This window comes from Hypanus sabinus, chromosome 12, assembly GCF_030144855.1.
Source record: "Hypanus sabinus isolate sHypSab1 chromosome 12, sHypSab1.hap1, whole genome shotgun sequence".
NCBI lineage: Eukaryota > Metazoa > Chordata > Chondrichthyes > Myliobatiformes > Dasyatidae > Hypanus > Hypanus sabinus.
The window spans coordinates 40,721,536-40,736,571 of NC_082717.1; the positions used below are offsets into that span (position 1 = coordinate 40,721,536).

Here is a 15,036-nt window from a genome sequence, read left to right on the forward strand (position 1 = left end):
CACTAAAATATTAGTCACTTGCATTATTCTTTCCTTGTCTCTACCCTTCACAGATCTTCTTTCTGTTCTCTCTACCTTCCCTCCTTTCTGCTTAGAACTTGTTTTAATTATTTCTCTCTCCAGTTCTGATTGCAGGATCAACCACCAAAATGATAGCTCTCTTTTTTTTAATCAGAAATGCTTCCTGACCAGCTGAGCATCTCCAGCTGTTGTGCATTCATCTGGAGTTGTACTCTATACCCCTTACAATAAAGCAATGTTCCAGCTGTCTCTGTGCCTACAAGTTAAAATTCCACCTCTTATGAAATAGCAAACAAAAACACTATCTACAAAAATATTGTTAGGCCAATTGGGTAGTCAGATGTGTTCTGTAGGTATACAAATAACAAAATGGAGGAATTAGGCCTATAAGAACAAAACTGAAAATCTGCACATGGATGTCAAGGGTAGTGTCAAGATGGTACTTTGCATTGGCCTTCCAAATTAATAGTGAAGTAAATGATGCTTGAGACACTGAATAATTAAAAAACTGGAAGCAAGGAAGAATTAGAAAATTTTAAATAGGCACATCACCAGGAAGAAGTGGAATTTTGTGGCAAGTATAGGAGGACACTACAGGAATACTAACTAAAATGTTTCTTTGTCCTTTTCATCCAGGATTAATGTCAAAAGACTGGAAATGTACTCGCTTGGTCAAAAAAGGTGAATAAGGATAAACCCAGTAACAATAGGGGCAACGATTTAACTTTGATGGTGTGAAATCAGAGGCTTTGGGGACAAGATCACCAGAAACTTGGAGGGTAATGGATTATTTAGACAAATCAGGATGGATTTGTTGCCAAGGTCATTTCATGGAAAATTTTTGCACCGCTGATTTTTTTCTGATTTTCTCTCCTAAACTCCCCACAAATCTTACTAAAAAGTCTTGAGAGGTACTGTACATAAAATAGTCTAAAGAGTGTATGGAATGTTGGCCTTTGAATATAAAAGATTAGAATAAAAGTTGGTGGAGGCAATATCACATCTTTGGGAAGCATTACACTGAAGGGAGGGTATTTTGACCACGAAGAACTTATCAGATTTATCAGAATGGCATCTGGATTTGTGGATTAAAGAAAATTAATTAGGTGCAAAATTAAACTGTGATCTCATGAAAAGTTTCAAGGAATCAGAAAGTCTTATGATTGAGAGTCCATACCTAGAGCACAGAATTTCAAAAAAAGAGCTAGGTCTTTCAAGAGTTAAGTTGGGAGACATTTTTATTTGCTTTTGCTCTCAAATATCAATTGGCCCTAGGACAAATATTAATTTCAAATCCAAGATTGGAAGGTAATTATTAACCAAGAATACAATGACAATGCATGATCTTATTGAATGACGGAACAAATCTGAACTCCTTTTCCTATCCTCTTAGGATGAAGCATGATTTTCTCAGCCCAAGTACTTTCTAGCCATCAACTTTTGCCTAATTTTGATATGCATAGAGCAAGTGGGGCAAAGAAGAAAAACAATTGCTTTGCAAGAGAGGTTGAATAGTCTGGTGTAGAGTTGAAATATTGATTAAGATAAAGATGCATTGGGGATAAAATAATGCAGTAGCCATTTCAATAGGGAAATCTGTTCTTCTGTCAAGGGCAGCTATGGAGAAACTATCAGTATCTTCATACGGATGAACTGCTTCTGGTTTCTGAATAGATTATTATGAAGCTTACCTCTGGAGGTTTCCTGCCTAATAATAGATAGCAGGCCATGACTTCATCATACTTCTGTCCCACAAGGGATTGAGTAATTTCTTCTCTTGGAAAACCCATAGTGATCATCGTTTCTGTAAACAAAGCAAGAATTACAATGTAAAAAAAATGTTGTCTGAATAAGTACATTCAATGAAATATTCTCCTCATAACCACAATGCTGCAGCAAATTAATTGCCTGAGCTTGGTTTTAGCAAAAGGAAATTTCAAAAAACACAAAGCCCAATAAATAATAAGACTTTTCCCCTTATCCTTAATGTATTTATAATAAGCCACATGTGATATTTATATAATTGCAATGTATTTCAGTGGATCAACAAATCAAGACACACCATTCATGCAAAATTAGAAGACGTACCTATTCGTTTGGGATCACTGTAGTCAGGTTCTGGTTCACTGTATGGTTTTAATTCCTCCTCCTCAAAACCAACGTTCATCCATCTATCCTTCATAATTTGCTGTTTAAAACAGTCAACAATTTAAATGATTTTACCGTTGCAAAGTTTCAAATATGACATAAATAACGATAGAGTCTGGAAAACTAGGAAATGATATACAATATAGAGCATTAACAAAATACAGGTTTCAAAATATCTCACTTACTTCCAAACTGCCTCGTTTGGCAGGATTTAATACCAGGAGTTTTTTGAGCAAGTTTTCACAGTCAGTTGACATGTAGAAAGGAATACGATATTTTCCTCGCAACACTCTTTCCCTTAATTCCTGGTTAGAGGGACAGAAATATAAGAATAGAAGAAATCATGACACCTATACTTAACCTCAAGACAGAATCAAGACCCTCAAATGTTTGGTTCAAAAATCCTTCAAATTTAAGGCAACGAGACTAAGATAAAATATAGACATCCTCTTGTGCATTCTTTTCTGATTTTAGTTTTTTTGGGAAGGGGGGGGGGAATGAGAGTGTATTAAATCCCGAAACTTTGGTCGATAACCTGTTTATCATCCATTGAGGCACAAGGTCAAAAATGTTCTGCCAAATACACAGGCTTTTACTTATCCAAGCTCCACTGCTCATTTGGCCTTCTTCACACAACAGAAGATGAGAATCATAAATGAGAATTCCTTAGGAAAAGGCGAGATGGGGAAGCCAGTTGAAAACTGGAAAAGGCTGGACTGACCTGGATGGGAACTGGTTCAGGAAGTTGGAGTGTACTGCAGGCCATACAGAGCTTTGCATTCAATATCATGGCTGGTCCTCAAGCTTCAATACCTTACTTAATCACACTACTCCTTGATTTTTTGTTCATGTCTAAAAATTAATTGACTGTTGAGAATGCATTCAATAGCCAAGTATTCAAGGCTCTTGGGGTGGAGAATTTAAAATATTCACAACTTTCTGAATAAAGAAATTTCTCTTTATCTTGGTTCTAAATGGCCATCTTGTCATTCTGAGACAATGCTTCTTTATTCTTAGACTCTTGATTCATAACCTTGTTGAGTCTCACAATGTTATCCTTTAATTTGATTACCCCTCATTTTTCTGAACTGAAGTGAATAAATTTCAGCCCTTCTCAATCTTCATTTTATTGCCACTGCCACTGGGTAGAAATAGGATGATTTGGCAGATAAATGTGTGGCTGAGAAGCTGCTGCACAGGACAGGGCTTCAGGTTCTTGGATCATTGGGATCTCTTCTGGGGGAGGTATGACCTGTTCAAAAGTGACGAGTTGCTCCTGAACTCGAGAGGGACCAATATTCTTGGGGGCGGGTTTGTTAGAGCTGTTGGGGAGGGTTTAAACTAACTTGGTGAGGGGTGAGAACCAGAATGAAAGGACAGATGGTAAAAAAGTAAAGACAGCATACAGTCAGATTGCCAGGAAGGGCAGACAGGTGATGGGAATTAGTTGTAGCCAACAGGCTGAGAATCAAATTAATAGGGATGCAGTCAGAAAGGATAGCAAATATGGTACTCAAGGTGTTGTATTTAAATGCATGTAGTATAAGAAATAAGGTGGATGATCTTGTTGCAATATTGCAGATTGCCAGGTATGAAGTTGTGGCCATAACTGAATCGTGGCTGAAGGATGGTTGTAGTGGGAGCTGAATGTCTAAGGTTACACGTTATATCGGAGGGATAGGAAGGAAGGCAGAGAGGGTGGTGTGGCTCTAGTGGTAAAGAATGACATCAAATCAGTAGAAAGATGTGACACATGATTGAAAGATGTTGAATCCTTGTGGGCTGAGTTAAGAAATTGCAAGGGTAGAAGTATGTTGATGGTAGTTATTTCCAAGCCTCCCAACAGTGGCTGGGAGGTGGACCACAGGTTACAATAGGAAATAGAAAAGGCAAGTTAAAAGGGCAATGTTATGGTAGTCATCAGAGATTTTAACATGCAGGTCGATTGGGAAAATTAGGTTGGAAATGGATCTCAAGAGAGTGAGTTTGTTGAATGCCTAAGAGATAGCTTTGGAGCAGTTTGTCGTTGAGCCTACTAGGGGATCAGCTATACTAGTTTGGGTGTTATGTAATGAACCAGAGGTGATTAGGGAGCTTAAGGTAAAAGAACCCTTAGGAACCAGTGATCACAAGATGAGTGTTCAACTTGAAATTTGATAGGGAGGAGGTAAAGTCTGAGTTAGCTGTATTTCAGTGGAGTAAGGAAAATTACAGTGGAATGAGAGTGGGTATTTTGCACCAGTCTTCACTGTGGAAGACACCAGCAGTATGCCTGATGTTGTGGAGTGTGAAGGAGCAGAAGTGGGCGCAGCTACTGTTACACGAGAGAAGGTGCTCAAAAACCAGAAATACCTAAAGGTACATAAATCACCCTAGGGTTCTGAAAGAGGTAGGATTAGAAATGATCTTTCAAAAACCATTGGACTCCAGCATGGTGCCAGAGGACTGGAAAGTTGCAAATGTTACACCACTCTTTAAGAAAGGAGGAAGGCAGCAAAAAGGAAATTATAGACCAGTTAGCCTGACCTCAGTGGCTGGGAAGATGTTAAGAGTCAATAGTTGAGGATGAGTTGATGGAGTACTTGGTGACATAGGACAAGATAGTACAAAGTCAGCATGATTTCCTTCAGGGAAAATCCTGGCTGACAAACCTGTTGGAATTCTTTGAGGAGATTACAAATAGGATAGATAAAGGGGATGCAGTGAATGTTGTATATTTGGACTTCCAGAAGCCTTTGACAAAGTGCCACACGTGAGGCTACTTAGCAAATTAAGAGCCCACGGTATTACAGGAAAGTTGCTAACATGGTTGGAGCATTGGTTGATTGGTAGGAGGCAGCGAGTGGGAATAAAATGATCCTTTTTCTGGTTGGCTGCCAATGACTATTGGTGTTCCTCAGGGGTTGGTTCAGCAGATATATATGAAGATTGGTGGAGGGGCATGTAGTGTTGAAGAAATGGGTAGGCTGCAAAGGACTTAGGCAGATTTGGAGAATGGGCAAGAAAGTGTCAAATGAAATACAATGATGAAAATGCAATGTCATGCACTTTGGTGGTAGAAGTAAATGAGTAGATTAATTTCTAAATGGAGAGAAAATCCAGGAATCTGAGATGCAAAGGGACTTGGGAGACCTCATGCAGAACACCCTGAAGGTTAACTTGCAGGTTGAATCGATAATGAGGAAGGCAAATGCCATGTTCGCATTCATTTCAAGAGGTCTAGAATACAAGAGCAGGGATGTAATGTCGAGGCTTTATAAGGCACTGGTGAGGCCTCACCTTGCGTATTGTGAACAGTTTTGGGCACCTCATCTTAGAAAAGATGTGCTGGCATTGGAGAGTGTACAGAAGAGGTTCACAAGGATGATTCCAGGAATGAAAGGGTATTGTTATGTCTGCAGCCCCCTCCTTTGTGAGAATCACAAGAGCACTAGTTGAGGGGGGGGTCAGTAGACCCAGGAAGTGGGAGAGAGAGAGAGACGTGCCAAATACTGCGTTCCACCGGGATGCAAAATAAGGCAACATTGACTATTGTCTCATGGAGACCACGTGTAAAGCCCTTGGGCAAAGTGGGCTGGTTGAGAGAGAGATTGCATCATCCCAACCTGATTGACACCTGCGACCCCGTGAGGAAGTATAAAAGAGGGTCTGGGGGGGGACAACACCTTCAGATGCACCAAGAAGACACGCTAGCGATCCCGTCGTAGCGGGAAGCCATTTTGAAGGAAGCCACGTGAGTTAGATTCTGGGCCTGGAATCTGTGGCTGGAATCACGTAAAACCGCTTTTAGCTAATAACGGGGAAGCCCGCTCCCCTGATTCAACGGATTTGCTTCATAAAGACCTGGGCAAGTTTTTCTTCTCTCGCCAACAAGTGAAAACCCAGCACCCCCCCACCCCCCAAAGCCAGAAGCCTGCAGGAATTTGAGTGACTTTTATATTTCCCTCGGACACTAATTTATCCCCTAGACAAATGATCGAGCTGTTTTCTTATTGATGGTTATTATTAGACCCGCGCTTTTAGATTAAGTAGTGACTACGTAAATTTGAGTGTTTGCATTAATCTTACGTTTGTGCCCCTTTCATAAATAAAGACTTGTAAAAATAGTACCATCAGACTTCAACGGACCTCTCTATCTTTGCTGGTAAGTGATCCCGTTATGGGATTTCATAATAGTATCATATCAGGAACATTTGATGGCTCTGGGTCTGTACTTGTTGGAATTCAGAAAAATGAGGGGGGATCTCATTGAAACTTTTCAAATGTTGATGGGCCTAAACAGAGTAGATGTGGAAAGGTAATTTCCCATGATGGGAGAGTCTATGACAAGTGGGCACAGCCTTAGGCTAGAGGTGTGCCCTTTCTAAACAGAGAGGCAGAGAAATTTCTTTAGCCAAAGGGTGGTGAATTTGTGAAATTTGCTGCCGCATGCAGCTGTGGAGGCCAGGTCGTTGGATGTATTTAAGGCAGAGATTGATAGGTTGGACATGGCATCAAAGGTAACGGGGGGGGGGGGGGGGGGGGAGGCTGGGAATTGTGGCTGAAGAGAAGAGAAAAAAAGATCAACCATGTTTGAATGGCAGAGCAGATTCGATGGGCCAGATGGTCTAATTCTGCTCCTGCGTCTTACGGTCTTATGTTCTTTCTTACATATCAGTGCTGAAACTGGACACCTTATTCCAGGTGTGCTTTCATAAAAGAAGTGGACAATGTAGAACATAAGAAATAGAACACAAAAACATAAAAAAGGCTTCCTTATACTTGTAAACTGGCAACAAAGGCTAATAAACCACCTGCCTGCCTAATTACTTCCACGTCAGTAAGTTGGTTTCATGTCACATGTAGAATCTCACTCCAGTCCCTCTTCACACCAATATTAATAGTTACTTGGCACTTCTAAAAATCTGTGTTTCTCTTAAGCCAGTCAATATATACAATAGTATTTATTTCTATTCTGATTTCTGTTCTTTAAAGAAACCTCCATGCATGTTAACCTATTATCTTAAATGCTGCAACCTCATATTCAGAATTAACCTTTCATGAAACATTTTATTGAACACCTACAATCCAAGTAGACCACGTCTACTACTTTTCCTTCCATTTACATCACCAGCTATGAGGTTATAGGTTTAGATTTCACAAAATGATTTACTTGCTGTTAATCTGTGCTCACTAGTTGAAAATGAATTTCAATGTATCTGGTTACCACTTTAATAATGGATTTAAGCAGTTTCACAATGATTGCAGAAGATCTTTCTTCATAAATGTCCATTAAAAACAATGCTACAACTCTACCTTTAGCAATTTTATTGGTAAAGTCTATTTCCTTCAAATGATAAGAATGTTAGAATATCTAGTTCCTAACCTTGTACACTAGGGTTCTGATTTAGCTAAATCTTAGAAAGGTCATAGGAACAGCTGATTGTGGGAGTGTGGAGTGCTAGAGATAGGGGTTAGGATAGGGGTTCAGACAAGAAAGAATGACCACTTTGGAAGATAGAAAAGGATTATGGTTTGAGAGAAAGGAACAAGAGTTCAGAGTTTAGGTGCAGTGGGACTAAAGAACTGGGCAGCGGCAGGGGCACTGTTCAATGAGCCAGAATTGAGGAAGTGGGAGTTTGGGGTCACTGATTACTGAATTAAATGAAACTAGTTGATCAGGGCTCCATGCACAGGAAAGAGACAAGTTTATAATACAGTGTCATCCAAGGGAAGGAGGGAGTGAAAGGTGGTGTGATCAGCTGCTGGTTGTCATAAGTCTTCCTTCAGAGGGTATGGAGCATTCCTACTCCTGCTCAATACCCAAGACACATATGCCATTGAGCCAACAGTTTCCTCTCCATTTTAACTGCTAGATTTTCTAAATCTTGGTAATTTGTATGATAATATTAAATGGAAATCAGACTTCCAAAGGTACTTGAAGTGCCTGATTTTATTAAATGAAGAAATGTAACACCTATCCACAGCACATCATTTACATCCCCTTGAAGCAGTGATTTTGCAAGCAGGAGACTCAGTTCTCAACATTACATTTTGAATTTTCTCTTATATGGAGCAGTGAGTGACGTGGGGCTTGGTAATATGCTTCAACTTCAAGGTCAATCACTTCCATGAAACAAATTTGTGGTTGCCGTACTTTGAAAAAAAATCAGGAGAAAACTTTCTACATTGTTGCCAATACAAATGAGTGCCAAATCAATAAATTTTAACACTAATGTATCCAAAACCAATGCCTCTTTTTCATTATATTCTACTCAGCAAGCCTCTGAAGAACAAAGATCATTGCCAAACCACTAAAGAAAAGCACCTCAAGGAAAAATCTTGGCAATAGAATTTAAAGACAAGCTAATCTTGCTACGAAATGTGATGCTTCACCATTAAAAAAATAACCTCATAAGCTTGTTTGAAGTGCCAACAACAGACATGGTGAGTCCACTTGAGAACTACAACAAAATGATAGGATATCACTTATCAAGAAATTAAATAACCAATTCAAATAAATTTTACCTAAAGAGTTACAAGAACAATGAAAATATCTGTGGTGATTTAAGAGGAACCTGGACAAGCATGTGCAGGAAGAAAGGCGGTGGCTATCCAAATAAAGTAAGGAGAGGAAGAATGGGAGCTCAAATGGAGCATAAATACAAGTACGGCTGATTGTGCTGCATATCTGGATTGAATTAAAAAAGATCATCTATATTGTAGATTGTATACAATTATGTAAAGGGAAAGATAATTTTTATAGAAAGATTACCTTTAAATTTTGCCCATCAAAAGGCAAAGATCCGCTAACTAATGTGTAAAGGATGACGCCGAGACTCCAAACATCTACCTCTGGGCCATCATATTTTTTTCCTTGAAAAAGCTCTGGTGCTGCATATGGTGGACTTCCACAAAATGTGTCTAATTTGCTACCAATTGTAAATTCATTACTAAAGCCAAAATCTGCAATTTTTATATTCATATCTGCATCAAGCAGCAAATTTTCTGCCTGAAAAAAAGGAAACATCAAATGTTTACTTTTGTCAATATTTACAAATTACCAAATAACTGATGTATGAACAAAACCTTACACTGAGGCAGTTGCAAATACATAAAACAGAATCACAAAATTCTTTTTAGTTTTAGGTACCTTGAGATCTCTATGTACAATACACTTCTGATGACAGTATTCTACCGACGAAACAATCTGAAACAAACATCAGAACAATTCAGAAATATTTCCAACATACATATGCTACACTGTTATTTCATTGAGATAGCAGTTATACATTACCACAAATATCAAATTTAGTGATGTGTCTGATTAACTCATAACACTGACACAAGTTCATTTTCAAGATAAAAAGACAATGCTGAGAAAAAATGACTGAAAGGAGATGTAAAAGAGAATGGACATGTTTATGTACAGTAAAGAGGATTATACAATTCAGTTGTAAGGGGCACTTGACTAAACTACTCTTCAGTTCTTAGCTCTTTTTAAGAATGTTTTAATTTCATGTTTCAAGTTTACAATATGAGCCAACATCAAAATCTGAGCAAAATTGCATTCCTGATTAGCATTTGAGTCAATGAATTAAAACATGCTAGTCAGGACAGGAAAAGGATGATGGTACAGATGAATGAGTGGCTGAGGAAGTGGAGCAGGGACATGGTTTTAGATTTATGGATCTTTGGGATCTCTTCTGGGAAAGGTGTGACCTGTACAAAAGGGATAGGTTACTCCTGAACTTGAGATGGACCAATATCCTTAAAGACAAGTTTGCTAGAGCTGTTGGGGAGGGTAGAAACTAAGTTGGCAGGGTGATGGGAACTGGAGTAATAGGGCTGAGGATGGGGCAGTTGGTATGCAAGTCAATGCAGTGTGTTTTAAGACTGAGAATGAACAGACAGATGATAGGGCAAAATTGCAGTCAGTGGGATGAGGTAAAATGGGAACAAAAATTGAAAAGGATGATGAATACAGGACTGAAGCTGTTATATTTGAATGCATGCAATATATGGAATAAGGCAGATAATCTTGTAGTGTAGTTAGAGATTGGTAGGTATTACTTTGTGGGTATCACTGAGATGTGGCTGAACTAAAATCATAGTTGGAATCTTAACATCCAAGGATACACATTACATTGCAAGGACAGGCAGGCAGGCTGAGGGGCTGGGTTGGCTCTGTTGGTAAAAAAAGAAATCAAATCCTTAGAAAGAGGTGACACAGGATTGGAGGATGTAGAATCCCCACGGGTAAAGTTAAAAAGTTGCAAAGGTAAAAAGCCCCTGATGGGATTTATTTACAGGCTCCCGAACAGTCCCCAGGATGTGGGATATAACTTTCAATGGGAAATAGAAATGGCACATAATAGGGGCAATGTTATGATAGTCGTAGGTATTTCAATATGGAGGTAGATTGGGGGGGGGGGGGGAAGAGGGGAAAATCAGGTTGTGCTGGATCCTAAAAGAGGGAATTAGTAGAATGCCTATGAGATGGCTTTTTAGAGCAGTTTATGGTTGAGCCCACTAGGGGAAAGGCTATTCTGGATTGGGTATTGTGCAATGAATCAGATTTGATTTGTGAACTTGAGGTAAAGGAACTCTTGGGAAGCAGTGATCATAACCCTGCATCTTGAGAAGAAGAAGATAAAGTCAGATGTATCAGTATTATATTACAATGAAGTAAATGGAATTACAGAGGCCAGAGAGAGGAGGTGGCTAAAGTTGATTGGAAGGGGTTACTAGCTGGGTGACGACAGAACAGCAATGGTTGGAGTTTCTGAGAGCGATTTGGAAGGCATAGGGAAGAGACATCCCAAAGATGAAGAAGCATTCTAAAGGGAGGATGAGGCAACTGTGACTGAGAAGGGAAGCCAAGGACTGCATAAGAGCAAAAGAGAATATAATACGGCAAACATTAGAGAGAATTCAGAAGCTTTTATAAACCAACGGAAGACAACTAAAAACAACCATAACAAAAGAAAAAAAAAAGAAATATGAAGGTAAGCTAGCCAAGAATATCAAAGAGGTTACCTGAAGTATCTTCAGATATATAATGCGAAAAGAGAGGAGAGTGTGGATATTGGACTTCTGGAGAGGTAGCAATGGTAGACAAATAAATGGCGGAAAAACTTAGAGCAATTTGCATCAATCTTCACTGTGGAAACACTAATAGTAAGCCAGCAATTCAAGAGTGTCAGGGGGCAGAATGAGTGCAGTTGCAAAGGAGAAGATACTTGGGAAGCTGAAACACCTGAAGTTAAATAAATCATCTGTAGTTCAAATGAACTACACCACAGCTCTAGCAAACTTGCCTATAAGGAGGTAGTTAAGAGATTGTGGAGACATCAGTAATAATCTTACAAGAATCACTGGATTCTGGAATACTAGAAAATTTCAAATGTCACTCTACTCCTCAAAGAGAGGAAGGCAGAAGAAAGGAAATTATAGGCCAGTTAGCCTGACTTCAGTAGCTTGGAAGATGTCAGTGCCCATTATTACAAATGTTTCGGGGTACTTAGAGGAGCATGTAAAGTAGCCAAAGTCAGCATGATTTCCTTCAGGGGAAATCTTTCCTGATAATTCTGTTGGAATTCTTTGAGGAAACAACAGGCAGGATAGAGTCGGCGGATGTGGTTTACCTGGATTTTCAGAAGGCCTTTGACAAGGTGCTGCACATGAGGCTGCTTAACAAAATATGAGCCCATGGCATTACAGGAAAGATAACAGGATGGATGGAAGATTGGCTGATTGGCACAGGAGATGAAGCGTTGGAATAAAAGGGGCATATTCTGGTTGGCTGCTGGTGACAAGTAGTGTTTCACAGGGGTTGGTATGAGCACCACTTCTTTTCATGTTAACAATTGGGATGACATCATTGTATTATCAACAAACTTGCCACAAAGCCATCAAACATAGTTCGAGGGGAAGGTAGTGTTGAGGAAGCAGAACGTCTGCAAAAAGACTCGGACAAATTGGAACAATGGGCAAAAAAGTGGCAATAGAAGATAGTGTAGGAAACTATATGGTCATGTACTTTTGTAGAAGAAATAAAGGCATGGACTATTTTCTAAACGGGGCAAAAATTCAAAATTCAAAGGCTCAAAGGGTCCTGGGAATCCTCATGCAGGATTCCCTAAAAGTTAACTTGCAGGCTGAGTTGGTGGTAAGTAAGACAAATGAAATGCTAACTCTCATTTCAGGAGCACTAGAATATAAGAATGATAGAATGGGGCTTTATGAGGCTTTGGTCAGACTGCACATGGAGAATTATAAGCAGTTTTAGGCTCCTTATCAAAGGAAAGATGTGATGTGCTGAAATTGGAGAGAGTCCAGAGGAGGTTTACAAGAATGATTCTGAAAATGAAAGGGTTAATGTATGAGGAACATTTGTTGACTCTGGGCTTGTACTCCCTGGCGTTTAGAAGGGTGGCAGGGGAAATCTCATTGAAACCTACCAAATATTGAAAGACCTAGACAGAGTGGATATGGAGAGGATGCTTCCTATAGTGGTGAGTCTTAGACCAGAGGGCAGTGTCAGAGCAGGGGGATGTCCATTTAGAACAGAGATGAGGAATTTCTTTAGCCAGAGGATGGTGAATCTGTGGAGTTCATTGCCACAGATGGCTGCGGAGGGCAAGCCATTGAGTATATTTAAAGAGGTTGACAGATTCTTGATCAGTCAGGGCATCAAAGGTTACGGGGAGAAGGCGGGAGAATGGGGTTCACAGGGATAATAAATCAGTCATGATAGAATGGCAGAGAGAATCAATGGGCTGAGTGGTCTAATTCTGCTCCTATGTCTTATGGTCTGTCACATCTGCAAAGTGATATTAGGTTTGAAAAGGTCTTGGGTACACCACATCTGGACCCTATATCTAAGGAAGGATTTGTTGGCATTAGAGAGGGTCAAGAGGTTTATAAGAATGATCCCAGTAATGAAAGCATGTTATATATGAAGAGAATTCGGTGGCTTTGGGCTTGTATTTGCTGTAATTTAGAAAATGGGGGGAGGGGTCTCATTGATACCCACTGAATATTGAAAGTCCTGGATAGAGTGGACATGAAAAGGATGTTTCTATATTGTGGGAGGGTATAGCATCTGAGACCACAGTCTCAGAACAGAAGGGTCTCCCTTTAGAGCAAAGATATGGAGTAACTTCTTTAACCAGACTGTGGTGAATCTGTGGAATTCATTGCCATAGATGGCTACGGAAGCCAAGTCATTGGATATATTTAAATCGAAGGTTGATAGGTTCTTGATTAGTAAGGATGTCAAAGATATGAGTTGGTAGGTTTTTGCCAGATGTATTTTTTTTTTACATATCTGCAATGATGCATTTTGAAGTACTACTCATACATAATGAATGATGGGGCAATTGAGGAACAGCAGGATAATGATGCAAAAGCCTAAGGGATCCTGAAGGTGGCAGTACAGATAGGTAGGTTGGTGAAAAAGGTCTATGGAATGATGGGCATAGAGCACAAGTGCAAAGACGTCTTGGTCCAAATCTATAAAGTATTGATTAGGCCATAAATAGAATACTGGATGCAGTTTTGGTCAGCACACTGTATGAAGGACATGATAGCAGTAGAGAGAGTACAGAGGAGATTCTGTTTGGGCTGTAATGTTTTATTTACTGGATAAGCTAAGTTTATATTCCTTTGAGCAGAAGGTGTGAGGGGGGCCTGACTGAGGTGTACAAAATTATGAGCAGCATGAATAATAAGAAATTTTCCCCCACAACAAAAGTGCCCAAGACCAGAATAAGAATATTCTTTCTATGGAGGGAGCTCAGTGAAGGATCAGCAGACAGATTCTTGAGATGCAGGACAGATATATGAGGAGAAATTGCGCCAATTAGCCTCATATTCTGTTGAGTTATGAAGGATGAATGGGGATCTTTTAAAAACTAACCAAGCAGACCAAGACCAGAAGATGCAATCGGAGGATAAATTATAAGCAATTTAGGAGTAAGATAAGCAGAATTTTATTTTCCCAAAAAGCAGTTGAAGCCAAATCATTAAAAATATACAAGGATGAGTTATTTGTTTTTCTCAGGATAGAATTATCATAGAAAACAGGAAGAAAGCTGGAAAAAAAGGAACTGAATTTGGATGATCAACCAAGATCATCTGAGGGAAGGATAATATTTTAGTTATTTTATAGATATGACATATCTCATAGGGTTTTTTTTGCAAAAGATCCCTGAATAAATATTAAATATACAACTCTGCAGAAATGCTTTGTGTGAGGTGTCCTCTAATGTAAATGCTTCATAGTCGATGAATTATGTTTGGCCATTCTGTTTTAAGATAAAGCACATATAAATTGATACACAGATGTCAAAAATGAAAATAAATGATCAGTTAATTTATTCTAATTTTAATGATAAAGCAATATTCCTCTACTTTACTAACACCCGCTTTCACAAACGTTCAGGAAATATTGTAAATGACATAACGGGGTGACAAAACCTGAATTTAATAGGCTGCCTTAAAGCTGGAGAAGTCCAAAAGGACTTCCTCCTGCCATTTACATTTAAACAATGCTGTGCACATACATTTTGTTTCTGAAATATCAGCAAAATTAGATACTTTGATCTACAATTTAAGACTATAGTGCTCCCAAATGCTAAGCTGAAACATTATAATAGTTTTGTAAAATAAGTTTTTTCTGTTTTTATGTGTAATGTATAGTTACATTCTTTAAATTATCTGTTCATCTAAATGTAGCATAATGAATCTATAACAATTTTAGTGAAAACAATTGAAGGTAATTCCTATTGACCTTTGGGTCTAAACTTCTAAATTTCTGCTAACCCTATTAGACCTTAAACCTTTATTGTTTCAGTGAATATTATACTTGTAGCTTTCATCTTT

At 39.0% G+C, this 15,036-nt stretch overlaps 1 protein-coding gene across 5 annotated transcripts in view; it reads right to left on the reverse strand.

The window, feature by feature from the left end:
* mark1 (MAP/microtubule affinity-regulating kinase 1) overlaps positions 1-15,036 on the reverse strand; it is a 176,767-nt gene that overhangs the window by 23,282 nt on the left and 138,449 nt on the right. For all 5 annotated transcript variants that reach the window (XM_059985821.1, XM_059985818.1, XM_059985820.1 and 2 more), the window contains 5 exons: positions 9,302-9,358; positions 8,924-9,160; positions 2,355-2,474; positions 2,110-2,209; positions 1,713-1,825 (listed from right to left, as the gene is read on the reverse strand). In XM_059985821.1, coding sequence (XP_059841804.1) covers positions 1,713-1,825; positions 2,110-2,209; positions 2,355-2,474; positions 8,924-9,160; positions 9,302-9,358 — 627 coding nt within the window. The remainder of the gene's footprint in view (positions 1-1,712; positions 1,826-2,109; positions 2,210-2,354; positions 2,475-8,923; positions 9,161-9,301; positions 9,359-15,036) is intronic.